General features: G+C 56.8%; 1 protein-coding gene across 1 annotated transcript; it reads right to left on the bottom strand.

The window, feature by feature from the left end:
• Nucleotides 1-491: 491 nt before the first annotated feature.
• On the bottom strand, nt 492-7,779 carry SNORC (secondary ossification center associated regulator of chondrocyte maturation). Its single transcript, XM_061120113.1, has 3 exons — nt 7,707-7,779; nt 850-1,032; nt 492-601 (listed from the first exon to the last, which is right to left on the bottom strand). Exons 1-3 carry the CDS (start codon nt 7,777-7,779, stop codon nt 492-494), a joined length of 366 nt encoding a protein of 121 aa, XP_060976096.1.
• Between the last annotated feature and the right edge of the window lie 5,957 nt (nt 7,780-13,736).

Raw genomic sequence — 13,736 nt, 5'->3', positions numbered from 1 at the left:
AGCGCCCCGGTCGGCTGCCGGAGTCAGAAGACTCCACCAACAAAATCACCGCCCTGTGGTTGGAAGCCGGGACGCCCGCGAGTCACGCCGACCCCGCTGGGACCCAGCGAGGCCGCGAGAAGCAGGGCGGTGGGCACGGGGCTGGCCTTCCCTCTCCAGCCCTGGGGGCCTCCCGCCGGTCCGCGCTCCCTCGCAGCGCTCTCGGGCCCGCGGAGGGGCCGGCGGGAGGCAGGCGGCAGGCAGTCCGAAGTGGGGACGAGCAGGGGCCCCGCAGACTCTGGCCAGAGCGCACCCCGACGGCCCCCGCACGCACCCGCGCTCCCGCGGGGGGCCCGGCGCACGGGCGCTCCCGCACGCGCCCCGCGAGCACGGCGACAGCCCCGCGCGCCCCACGCCCCCGCTCGCCGACACACTCACGCGCGGACATAAGGAGACTCGGGGGGCGCGCACCTGGGGTGCCGCCGAGCCGCACCGCGGCCCCTTTATTCGCTTCAGGAGGCGGAAAACTTTCTCAACGCGACCACCACGAGCGCCAGCACCACGCAGGTGGCCAGCAGGGCGGCGATGACGATGGCGGCGATGGCGCCGGGCCCCAGCGAGCCTGCGGAGACGGTGGTGGGGGCCGGGTCAGCCAGAGGCCCGCCCTGCACCCGCCCCCCACCTCTCCTCCCGGGCCGCCCCCCACTCCTGCCCCCGCCCCCACCCCTTCCTCCCGCGCCCCCATCCCCAACTCCCCCGACCTCCCCCCCACCCTTCCCGCGATCTCCCGTCCCCCCAGCCCTCCCCCCAGCCCCTTCCCCCCAGTGTCCCGCCTCCGCACCGCTCCCCGCACCTCCCGCCCTCGCCTACCCCCGCCCTGGTCCAGGCGCTCCTGCGCGGTGCTGTCCTCGGGGCTCGGCGTGGCGGTGGGCGCGGGCGGGCCGCTGACCGCCGGCTCCCAGGCGGGGCTGGTGCTCTCCACCGGGTCTTCTCCCGACGGCAGCTCGGCGGGCTCGTTCCACAGGGTGGGCGCGGGCTCCTGCGGGCCCTCGGCTGCAAGGCCAAGGACAGATGTGGGGGGCCCCGGCGGTAGGTCCGACGGGAACCTCGTCCCCGCCGTTGAACGACTGGGAAGGGGCGCTTCTTGGTGCTTTGCGGGAGGCCGGGGCGGGTTGCCACGTGTGGCCCTGGACCCTCTACTGGGGCCAGGCTGCCCCCACCCAGGACGGGACAGGTTGATGGGGGCGGGGCCCACCCGCAGGAGGAGCTTCAGGGCAGTAGGGACCCAGGAGGGGGGACCACAGTGGAGGGGGCACTACATTCCCCAGCAGGCCCTGCAGACCCAAGCTGAACTTAGCCTCGGGCAGTGACTCTTTACGCGTTCTCTCCCCACACAGGGCAGCCTTCACCCTGGAGAGGGCGCCAGGACGGGGAGGCAATGTCCTCTCCAGGAACCAGGGACTCTGCCCAGCGGGCGGTGAGGGGCAGCTGTCGTGGGAAGTGGAGAGGAGAGGCCCACCCCACCCCTGGGCGGCCAGCCCTGCTTCTCCCAGGGCCTGGGGTCCTGCGCGGGCACATGCCTCCACACGCCCCCCAGTGTCTGAGGCTTAAAGCCTAAGAGCCTCTGTAGCCCGAGAAAGCGTGATGCCTGCACTTTGCTCCCTCCAGACCGGACAGGGCCAGAGGGCTGGGCAGGCGGAGCTTGTTCGGGAAGCTCCAGGAGCCCCTCACCCCCACCCTGGGATCAGCAGGGCAGCCTCTGGGCAGCGTTTATTTTGCAGGACCCTTCCTCTGCTGGTAGGTTGGCAGGTTCAGGGTACACAGGGGCCCCCGAGGGCAGGATGAGAATCTGGCTTGGGAACCCCAGCCCCACCCCCATCCCCACTGTGGCCCCAGACACCCCAGTCTTGCTCCGCCTTCAAGAATCCTAGCCTGGGGAGCTACACAGCAACACCCCAGCCATGGGCCCATCCAGCCTTCTCAGACTCCCAGTCAAGTTCAAGACCAGGCTCCAGGCTTCCCACCCCAGCTGCTGAGTGATCTGGGTGTGATCCAGGGATGCTGGAATGGGCTGAGTGGGCATCACAACATAGCGTCTCAATGACGCCAGCAGGGAACCATGTGTTCCTGCTTCTGAGAAGACCGGGGCTAAGGGTAAACTTAGGTGGGCGCTGGCAGTTAAGTGCTCCTGGGGGTTGAAGCCCCGGCCAACAGTCACAGGTTGTGCCTTCCCAGAAACTTCCCTGGAAGGTGGGGTTCAATCAGTACAGCCCTGGTGCTGGTGGTAAACAATCCGCCCGCCAGTGCAGCAGATGCAAGAGACCTGGGTTTGATCCCTGGGTTGGGAGGATCTGCTGGAGAAGGAAATGGCAACCCATTCCAGTATTCTTGCCTGGAGAATCCCATGGACAGAGGAGCCTGGTGGGCTAAAGTCTATGGGGTTGCAAAAGAGTTGGACACGACTGAGCACGTAGCAGCAATACAGCCCCGGCCAGCCTCCCTGCCGGTTCCTGGGGCACCTTTCACTCTTGGGGCCTCCACTCCCAAGAGCCCCACCCCCCAACCCCGGCTCCTGGGCACAGACAAGCCAGACCCACACCCTGCTTCCAGGCTCAGCACCTCTTGGAGAGGGGGTGCTCTGGGAAGACACAAAAGTATTTCCAGGGGTCTTCTGCCAACAGTTTCCACTTGGGGCAAATCATGAGTGAACAGCCAAACCCAAATTCCAGGACAGTCTTCAAATAACTAGGCTTTCAAAAATATTAAGGTCGCGGGAGACAGAGAGTGAGGGGCTGTTCCGGATTAGAGACCGAGGAGTTGTGAGAACACAACGCAGCGTGAGTTCCTAGAGGGGACACTGTGGGGTCCACTGGTGAACGGTGAACTCGACCGCAGGTTAGGTAAGAGTACCGCATCCTTGTTCATTTCCTGATTTGGACAACTGACTCTGCTGGGTAAGAGAATATCCTTGTTCTCAGAAGTATTTAGGGGCAAACGGGCATGGTGTCTGTAGCTTAACTGTCAGATGGTTCAGCAGTTGGACGGGTGAGTGAGTAGACAGAGATGGGAAAACAGATGAGAAAATACAGCAAAAAGTTGGTGGTCGGTGAATCCGAGAGAAGAGTCTACTGGAATTGATTGGATTATTCCTGTAACTTTCCTATAAACTTAAAAGATCTTTTCATGATGAAACCTCACGGGGTCCCCAGCTCCCCAGGCCCTGTCCCTGGCCGCCTTTCTCAGGCCTTGGCTGGATCATTGGCGAGGCTCAGCTTGCAGGCAGGGACCACTATCACACTCCCAAGGCTTGCCCCGGCCTGGGCCCCTTTTCCAAAACATCCCTGGCCGAGGAGACCTCCCAGAGGTGGAAGGTCCCTGCACCCAGTGGGTGGAAGCTCCTCTCTGCAGGGCCCCAGCTGAGCTGCAGTGCTGGGGTCTGGGGGCCACCCTGCTGCAGCACCCACTTCGGTGACTTCCCTGTGACTCTGTCAGGCCTCACTTGTCGCTGCTTGGGAGGGCTGAGGTCTGCCACTGGCAGCTGCCTACAGAGGGCTGCATGCCCTCTGCATGCTTGCCTCGGGCTCCCCGGGGCTGAGCAGAAAGAAAGGCCTGGGTCTGAGATGGTTGGATAGCATCACCGATACAGTGGATGTGAACTTGGGGCAAACTCTGGAAGACAGTGAGGGACAGGGAGGCCTGGCGTGCTGCAGTCCGTGGGGTTGCAAAGAGTCGGACAGGACTGAACGACGGAACAGCTACCACCCGCCGCTGGGCAGGCCCTGGGGTCTGGGGCTCGCAGACTGTGAGTCTCCCAGATAAACGGACAGGCCCCCGGGTCCCCACTTGCTCACCACTCACCCAAGCTAGAGCAGCAGCCAGGCACCTCCCTATCCCACCTCCAGCCAAAGCTCACCCCAGCTGCCAGGCATCTGGCCAGGGAAGCCTCCAAAGGCTACTGGGTACCAGGCCCTGACAAAATGGGTGGCATCAGAGGAACCAGCCCCTAGCTAAGGGAGAGGGGTGACAGGCCCCTCAGCGCCTGGAGAGCCGGGGCTCTCTCCCAGGAGCCGGCTGTCACCCTCTGCCCTCCGCCAGAGCCTGGGGGGCCATCTCTGGGGGAGAAGGGGGCCCTCTGAGCAGGGTACTTGGCAGGCCCAGCCAGCCCTTCTCCCTGTCTGTCCCCAGTGCCCCGGCCCCGTTCTGTCCCTCCCCCGCAAAAGCCTGACCCTCCCTGCCAGACACACCAGCCCAGGCCTAACACACACACTGCCCCCCAACACACACACACCCTCCAAAACTCAGCCAGTCTCTGAAACTTGAGGGGCTGCCCCACTGGTTTCCAAATCAGAGAAAGAAAAGAAAATGAAGTCTCTCAGTCATGTCCGACTCTTTGTGACTCCATGGACTGTAGCCCACCAGGCTTCTCCATCCATGGGGTTTTCCAGGCCAGAATACCGGAGTGGGTTACCATTTCCTTCTCCAGGGAATCTTCCCCACCCAGAGATCAAACCCAGGTCTCCTGCATTGCAGACAGATTCTTTACCAACTGAGCTATAAGCCAAACCAGAGCAAACTGAAAATGAAAGTCGCTCAGTCGTGTCTGACTCTTTGATGGAACTCTCCAGGCCAGAATACTGGAGTGGGTAGTCTTTCCCTTTTCCAGGGGATCTTCCCAACCCAGGGATCAAACCCAGGTCTCCCGCATTGCAGGCAGACGCTTTACCCTATGAGCCACCAGGGAAGCCAAATCAGAGGGCTGGGTCCAAATCCGACTCCATCGCCCCAGGACCACAGCAGACTGGCTCGGCCGCCGGCCTGCCCTCCGCGACCTGTGAAACGGGCGTTGGGCTGTGCCTCTCCCAGTCCTCCAAGTTGGTGACTGTGCTGTCACGGCCACCATCAGCTGCTGCCTCTGCGCCCCCACCCCAGGCCTTTGAGGCCTGGACAGCATGGCCCTGGACACTCTGCAGGCTCCGCGCCTGCCACAGCTGACCATCACAGGAGACCCCCGCGCCCCCACAAGACTGATCCGGGCTGCACGGACTCATCAGGACCCCAGGCTCCCGGCCAGCCCGGGGGGCCTCCCCAAGGCATGCGTGGGCCAGAACCAGAGCCTGAACTGGAGTCCCCAGCACTCCCGCCAAGGAGGTGCAGCTGCCAGGGAGAGGGGGCGGGTATTTTCCTGTCCTCGTCTGCTTGCCTCCGTGTCTGCTGTTTGCTGGGGTTCCCCAAACCTACCCTTGTGGGGAGCCGGGAACAGGAGCACTTCTCCGGGGGGTTCCCCACTGCAGGCCCCTTCCGGGGAGGGGGGAAGGTGGGGAGCAGAAGTGCCAGGCAGAGAGGGGCTGGCGTGGAGGCAGGCGTGGAGGCTGGGACCCAGGAGTAGAAGGTGTGGGACCCAGGTGTGGAAGGCAGGCAGAGATGCGACGTGAGGATGGAAGACGGTGGGGGGGACAAGGACTGGGGTGAGCACGTCCTGTGACTCCACCGCTCTGACTGGAGAAGCGAGAAGTGGGGTCCTTGTGACCTCGCCACGGGCCTGGGCACTGTGGGCTCCCGGCTCCGTCCCCCAGCCCCACCGCCCCCAGCCGCCCTGCCTTTCGGTAAATAAGTTTGTTTAACGCTCACCCTGACCACTGGGCCCCGAGGCCAGGCGCCCAAGCTCACAGACGGCCTTTGTGCAGCCATGAAGGGCCTTTTCATCGGAGCCCTGGCCTCCCGCCCATTCAACCTGGCTTGCTCCCTCCGCCGCAGTAGCTGTGGCCACAGGCGACCGGCAGGGAGGGCGGCAGGCCAGGCCTGGGTCTCAGCCACGGGGGCCACCCCGGCCTCCCTGCTCGGGACCGACCCCAGCCCAGTGAGCAGCACGCCAGGGGCCTGTGGGGCCGGGCGCACACCTGCTCTGAGCCTCTAGCCCGGGACAGGACAGTCAAGAGGCTCCCCGACATGCTCCCGCCCCGAACAGCAGGAGGAACAGCAGTCCTGCCGGAGCCCAGAGGTGCTGGGGTGGGGCTGGCCCGCCTGCCCCCCAGTTGGACCCGTGGAGGGGAGTCGGGAGGTGAGGCCAGGTGAGGTCCCCATGCCACCCACCACGAGGCCATGCCCGGCATTCCTGTGGCGGCAGAGGAAACCCACCCACCTGTGTACACCCCGTCTGACCTGGCACCTCTGGCTGGCAGCCTCGGCTGGAAGAGCTTGGCTGCGTGGGCACCCAGGAATGGCACAGAAGCTGCCCACATGGGCCCTCAGACCCCGGGGCAGACGGGGCGCCAGCATCTTCGCCTCCACCCGCTTTGACCACCGGGCGGGAGAAGCCGTGTCCCTGGGGTGGGTGGGGCCCACAGGAGCCACGGAAGATGCCACCCTACTTTGGATCACTTCCCCAGGGCCCTGGGCACCACGCCAGGCCCCTGGCTCGCCCAGCAGACGCCTTTCCCACCCAAAGGCAGGCGAGGCAAGGAGGGGGTTCTGCCCTGAGACTCCCCTGCGCCCAGCAGAGGAGCTGGAGATGTTTCCACATGTTCTCCCAACCTGTACTGAGGGCCGCCAGCCGCCTGGCCCGTCCCGCGAGCCTGTGCGCCCGGGAGACCTACAGAGACTCTCCCGCCAGGGAGGCAGAGACCCTGCGGTTATCACGGTCACGCGGAAGAGGAGAGGCGCAGAGCGCCTGAGGGACAGCAAGGAGGACAGAACCAGCAGAGCCAGCCTGCGAGCTGCTTCTGGGGCTTCTGGAGAGAGCCCGGGGGCCCACGGGCTCCTCACCGCCCCCACCCCGTTCCTCCAGGTCTGTGTCTCCATGCGTGGCTGTGGGAGTCACCCCAGGCCTCACCTCTTCTAGCAGCTCTGCCCAGCACATATCCACACAACACCCAGATCCACAGACACCCCCAAAGTCCATGCTGCAGAGAGGGTCTCTCGGGGCCCCCCCCACTGGTTTCTCCAGCCCCAGGACTCTCCACAGGAGCCCTGACACCGCCCTCCTGGCCACAGGAGATGGCTTTCTTCCAGGAAAGAGACCACCTGGGAAGTGTGTGCCTTTTAGCAGCCGGCCTGGGCCAGCCCCTCCCGGCGCAGGGCCCCACAGCAGTGTCCAGACTGGGGCTCGGGTCCCTAGGAACCCGCCACTTCGAGGTTGGCGGGACTCTTCCCGCCAGACCCCAGACCTGGCCGTTTTCAAGCCTCAGCGCGGGAGCATCTGGCCAGCATCCTCCTTGTTTTCCAGAGGGGTCTCAGGTCCTGTGCTCCCCCCTGGAGGTTTTTTCCCAGGATGGAAATAGTACCCGAGTCTTCCTTTTCAAAGGACATTTGAGAAAAACAGAGGGGAAGGGTTTGTAGGGCTTCAAAACATAGACGGCAGAGCTCTGTGGACCTCACATCTGGGGCCTCTGCCCGTCAGCTGCTTGCCCCCTGCCTGGTGCCCCCTCCCGACTCCCACCCAGATTCTCAAGGCCTTCCTTCAGATTTTAGGGTGCTGGAGTAGCCCCCACCTCCCCTGGGCAGCTAAGGTCCCTGGCCCTGCTCCCCAAGCCACTGTCCTGCTTCAGAGGTCACTGTCTCTGTGACGAACGACTCCCTGAGGCCTCTGATGCGTCGGTGCCAGCCTGTGTCCCAGGGGAGCCCTTCCCGGAATCACCCCAAATGGTCACCCCACCCGGCAGGCCTCAGAGAGATCCCGACCTCGAGGCGCTTCTTCGCCTCGGGAGGCCGGTGGCAGGGAGCACCCTTACCTGTGAGCACCGCAGGGGCCAGCACCCCACAGAGGAGCAGCAGCGCCATGCGCAGGGCCAGACAGCACGCCATCCTGGCCGGGGGGCGAGCGTGGCCGGCGAGCGGGAGGCACCGGGGACTGAGCTGCTCAAACTTCAGGGCAGAGGGAACGAGGCATCAAAGGGCTGGGGAGGGTTTTCATCAATGCAAACTCTGTCCTCCTGGGACACCGTGCCCGCCCCCCACACATGAACACACACACACACACACACACAGCCAAGCTCAGAGCTGACTGCTTCCCTGAACCCTGTAGCAGCCCCACCCTCAGAGAGGGAAAGAGGAAATCGCTCTTTCCCTCCTCCTTCTCTCTCTCTGTCTCTCTCTCTCACACACACACATATGCACACACACACGGGTGCACCTGGGCCACTGAAAGAGATTCTCAAACCTCCACGTGCAAAAGACTCACCCAGGGCGACTGATAAATGCAATGGCTCTAGCACTGTCTCCCAGTGGGTCACGGGTGAGCCCAGGAATCTGCATTTTAGTGCTCAAGGCCCAGGCCTGAGTGACTCCAGCCGTGGGCTGGCAGCACGGACCAGGGCCAGGCTCTGCTCACATCTGGGTTCTTGACACCTGGCAGGGAGCTGGTGCTCAACAGAGTTGGTGCAGCTGCGCTTCTAAAGCCGATTCCATCCAGCCTTCTAGCAGCTCTCCTCTCTCCGGAAAAACCCACGGCATTAAACGCCCTGTGTCCCTTCCTCCTGCTCTCTGTTCTCCCCGGTACCTGGGACTTGAAATACCGCTCGTGTGTTCGTGACACTTGTGTCCAGCCTGGGTCTGGCCCCACCACCCACTGCCTCCCGGAAGGCCCCAAGGGCATCTAATGAGCGTCTCCAACTTAGCATTGCCAAAACAAACCTGATGCCACTGCCTCCCCTGCCCTGCTCAGTTAAATTCCAGCTCCCCACCTTCCAGACGTCCCAGCCACATAAAATTCATTAACAATCTTTTTCACTTACTCCCCACGTCTAATCTCTCAGAAAGTACACCCTCCTACATCAAACCCTTCATGGTTCCCCACTGCTTTTAGAATAAAAAGTCAAACTAAGGACTTATGTTCAGTCTGATAGCCTAGACGAAGTTCCTCCAATACACCAAAGTCCGCGCTGCCTCAGGGCCTTTGCACTTGCTGTCCTGTCTCCCAGAAGGCAGTCTCTCAGCTCAGGACATAGCTACCTCCTTATCACCACTCAGGTCTCAGCTCTGAGCAGTCAGTCCCCCACCCACTCATCACACTTCTTTAAGTTTTTTCTTAGCATTTACATTTATGTAAAACTTTGCTGTCTCTTACTTTTGGGGGTGGGTAATTTTCTGAAGTGAAGTGAAAGTCACTCAGTCGTGTCCAACTCTTTGTGACCCTGTGGACTATACAATCCCCGGAGTTCTCCAGGCCAGAATACTGGAGTGGGTAGCCTTTCCCTTCTTCAGGGGAATCTTCCCAACCCTGGGATCAAACCCAGGTCTCATGCATTGCAGGTGGATTCTTTACCAGCTGAGCCGCAAGGGAAGCCCAACAGTACTGGAGAGGGTAGCCTATCCCTTCTCCATCAGATCTTCCCAAACCAGGAATTGAACCAGGGTCTCCTGAATTGCAGGCAGATTCTTTACCAACTGAGCTATCAGGGAAGCCCAGTGTCCCACAGCAATTATTTGAGGAATGACCTAAATATTGTAAAGTACACAAATTTTATGCTTACAGCTTGATGGACTTTCATACACATATGCTGCTGCTGCTGCTGCTAAGTCGCTTCAGTCGTGTCCGGCTCTGTGCGACCCTATAGACGGCAGCCCACCAGGCTCCCCCGTCCCTGGGATTCTCCAGGCAAGAACACTGGAGTGGGTTGCCATTTCCTTCTCCAGTGCATGAAACCAAAAAGTGAAAGTGAAGTCCCTCAGTCGTGTCCAATTCTTAGCTACCCCATGGACTGCAGCCTACCAGGCTCCCCCGTCCCTGGGATTCTCCAGGCAAGAGTACTAGAGTGGGTTGCCGTTGCCTTCTCCATCATACACATTACACTTGTGTAAATACCACCCAAAGAGACAGAGAATGAGCAGGACTCCTCCTGCCTCTCCCTATCAGTGCCCCCAAAGTGCTGATCTGTCTTCTCTCATCATAGATTAGCTTTCAGATCAATGGAATCATGTGACATGTACCCTTATGTCTGGCTTTTGTTCAGCCTTCTGTGAGATTCATCCATATCATTGCGTGTAGCAGTGACTCATTCTTTTTCATTGCTGAATATGGCATTACCAACTCAATGGACATGAGTTTGAGCAAGCTCTGGGAGATGGTGGGGTTGCAAAGAATCGGACACAACTGAGCAATGGAACAACAATTCAGTTGCCACAATTTACCTCTTCTTTTATCCATTTATTTCTGTCAGTTTGGGGTATTTCCAAGACTGAACTCCTATGAATATAGCTCCTATGGGCATTCTTATACCTACCTTTGGTGAACACGTACACTCATTTTTCTCGGTTATGTATCTAAAGATAGAATTGGAAAGTTGGCTTTGACATATATACGCTACTATGTGCAAACTAGACAGCTAGTGGGAACCTGCTGTAAGCCACGGGGAGGCCAGCTCGGTGCTCTGTGATGACCTAGAGGGGTGGGAGAGAGGTTCAAGACAGAGGGAATATATGGAAGTGTATGGCTGGTTTACTTCATTGTGCAGCAGAAACTAACACAACATTGTAAAGTAATTATATTCCAATTAAGAAAAAGAAAGAATTGCTAGGCTAGAGTATAATATTTAGATTCCATGGAGGCTGCCAAGCCACTTTCCAACATATCCTCATTTATACTCATCAACAGTCTGAGTTCCGGTTCCCCACATGCTCACCCACACCTGGCATTGCCAGTCTTGTTCTGGTAGGTACGTTGTGGTGTCTCAAGTGTGGCTGCATTTTCATGACTAATAAAATTGAATACATTTTTATATTAATATTTATTGACCACAGGAATATACTCCTTTGTGAAGAGCTATTCAATTTTTTTTTGGGGGGGTGCTGATATATTTATTAGGGAGGCCTACCACTTTGAATTTATTTTTAGGGTTTTTTTTTTTTTTTGGTGTGTGCACCCAGATAAAAACCCTTTGTCAGACATATGTAATGGTGCCTTTAAGTGACGTGTCCATTGGATGCCCGTCCTTACTCTGTGACTCTTAAGTCCCAGATAGCAAGGACTGGTTAGTTCACCAATGCAAATGCAAGAACTGACATGCTTTGGTGCAAAAGTAATTGCGGTTTTGCGTTGTTGAACTTTGCCATCTGATGTGGGAATACATTCTTAAATAAATGTGGTTATATTATACATCATTTTAATACAAGTTTCTTTATGTTTTTTGCTAATGAATTATTACTTGCTGTCTATTTTATTTGCATTTTAGACTATGGAAACGATGTTAGGCAAAAAGCAAATTCGAGCAATTTTCTTAATCTCGTTCAAAATAGGTCACAAAGCAGTGGAGACAACTCACAACATCAGCAACACATTTGGCCCAGGAACTGCTAATGAACGTACAGTACAGTGGTGGTTCAAGAAGCTTTGCAAAGGAGATGAGATCCCTGAAGGTGAGCAGCCTAGTGGCGGGTCATCGGAAGTTGACACCAGCCGAGAGCAGTCATCGGAAGCTGATCCTCTTACAACCACGTGAGAAATTGCTGAAGAAGTCAACATTGACCCTTCTGTGGTCATTAGCATTTGAAGCAAGTTAGAAAGGTGGAAAAACTCGATAAGCGGGTGCCTCATAAGCCGACCACAAACCAAAAAAATCATCTGAAGTGTCATCGTCTCTTATTCTACACAAGAATGAACCATTTTTTGATTGGATTGTGATGGGCAATGATTTTAATACAACAAGCAGCGACAACCAGCTCAGTGGTCAGACCAAGAAGAAGCTCCAAAGCACTTCCTAAAGCCACACTTGCATCAAAAAAAAGGGTCATGGTCACCGTTTGGTGGCCTGCTGCTGGTCTGATCCACTATAGCTTTCTGAATCCTGGTGAAACCGTTACACCTGAGAAGTATGCTCAGCAAAGTACTGGTGAGATGCACCAAAAACTGCAACGCCTCCAGCCAGCACTGATCAACAGAAAGGGCCCAGTTCTTCTCTGTGACAATGCCTGGCTGCACGTCACACAACCAACATTTCAAAAGTTGAATGAATTGGGCTACAAAGTTTTGCCTCATCTGCCATATTCACCTGACCTCTCACCAACTGACTACCACTTCTTCCAGCATCTCAACAACTTTTTGCAGGGAAAATGCTTCCACAACCAGCAGGACATAGAAAATGCTTTCCAAGAGTTCACTGAATCCTGAAGCATGGATTTTTATTTTTTATTTATTTATTTTTTTTGCTACAGGAGTAAACAAATTTATTTCTCATTGGCCAAACTATGTTGATTGTAATGGTTCCTATTTCGATTAATAAAGTTTGAGCCTAGTTATAATAATTTAAAATCTAGGACCCGAAATGGCAAATCCTTTTGCACCAACCTAATAGAACCTAGTGAGGCTCCCAGGTGGTGCTACTAGTGGTAAAGAACCTGCCAACATAGGAGACACTGGTTCGATCCCTGGGTTGGGAATATCCCCTGGAGGAAGAAATGGTAACCCACTCCAGTATTCTTGCCTGGAGAATCACATGGACAAAGGAGCCTGGTGGGCTACCGTCTGTGGGGTCACAAAGAGTCAGACATGACCGAAGTGACTGAGCAACAGAACCTAGTACTACCATGCCCAGCACATGACTGGAATATTGAAATTCAGTGAGCTGAGATTTCTTGGATAGAATTAATATCCACCTCTCACTTGTTCTCACTTGGCAGCCCACTTCAGTATTCTTGCCTGGAGAATCCCGTGGACAGAGGAGCCTGGTGGGCTACAATCCATGGGGTCGCAAGAGTCGGACACGACTTAGCGACTAAACCACCTCCACCGTCTCACTTGCTCACTCATTTGTTTGTGCTGCTCATTTGCTCTATCTCCTGTCCTCACCTTTCTGTGCCATATACCAGAGCCAGGTCCCCAGATCACACTCCTGAGAGATTCTTGCCAGCTGACTCCCTGTGAGCATCTCCAGTGGAGGCACTGGTGGGAGATGAAAGATGGGAGCAGAGAAGTGACTCTCTGCTTCAGATTTCTCAGAGTGTCTGGCGGCAGCAGCACTGGCTGCAGAAATGTCAGTAACCCACAGGTGCTGAGGACTGCAGGGGTAACCTCGGAAGCCTGGAAGCGCCGGCTCCAGGATCCCTGTCAGTCGGCTGCATCCAGACCCATAGCGGACAGTGCTCTGGCCTGTGATCATTCTTTCTGCTCCTCCAGCCCAGGCTGCTGTCAGTTTCTGAGTTGAGTTACTAATTTGGGTTGCCTTACCTTCCCTCTTTTGTTCCTTCAACAGTTCTTTCAATATCTTTGTGACAAATTCCTGTATTAAGTCTCTTCTGTTTGAAATACCTACAGTGAACTCTGTGTCCTAGTCAGACTCAGACCAGAGCTTGGCACTTGACATGATTCCCCAGAAACTGACCCTTAAAGATATGCTTTCCAATTTGACTTGCCACCCTGTTTGAGCTTGAGCTCACTGCCAGTGGAAAATGAGATCTGATAACACATGGCATATCCTATATTAAGACCTGGGGCTGTTTAGCATGAAGCACCTATTCAAGACAAGGCTTGAAGGACCAGGTAGATGCTCTTTAGTGATGATGATCAAGAGGATAATGAAATGAACTGGCTACTTTTTACTGCCTTGGGTGCTTAAAGAAAAGTTCATGGCTTTAAGTTTGAAAGTCAAGGCATGATCAAAGACCTGGAGCACTTCTATGACAGTCTTTCAAAACTCTCTTATTTCTTGTAGATACAGAGCTTAATTGGCAGCAGCCCAGGCCCTGAATTTGTGTGGCTTGCAGTATCACAATCCTGAATTCACAACTGTGTCAGTTTTTTCAGGTGAAATTACTGATTGGGAAGGAGC

This window comes from Dama dama, chromosome 20, assembly GCF_033118175.1.
Source record: "Dama dama isolate Ldn47 chromosome 20, ASM3311817v1, whole genome shotgun sequence".
Lineage (NCBI taxonomy): Eukaryota > Metazoa > Chordata > Mammalia > Artiodactyla > Cervidae > Dama > Dama dama.
Note: the sequence above shows the minus strand (reverse complement) of the source record. Positions and strands in the feature narration are given on the sequence as shown.

Coding starts and splice junctions, on each gene's coding strand:
- SNORC (XM_061120113.1), bottom strand. CDS start 7,779: ATGGCGTGCTGTCTGGCCCTGCGCATGGCGCTGCTGCTCCTCTGTGGG. Junction 1,033..7,706: donor GGCCCCTGCGGTGCTCACAG/GTAAGGGTGCTC, acceptor TTGGCCTTGCAG/CCGAGGGCCCGCAGGAGCCC. Junction 602..849: donor GCGCCTGGACCAGGGCGGGG/GTAGGCGAGGGC, acceptor CCGTCTCCGCAG/GCTCGCTGGGGCCCGGCGCC.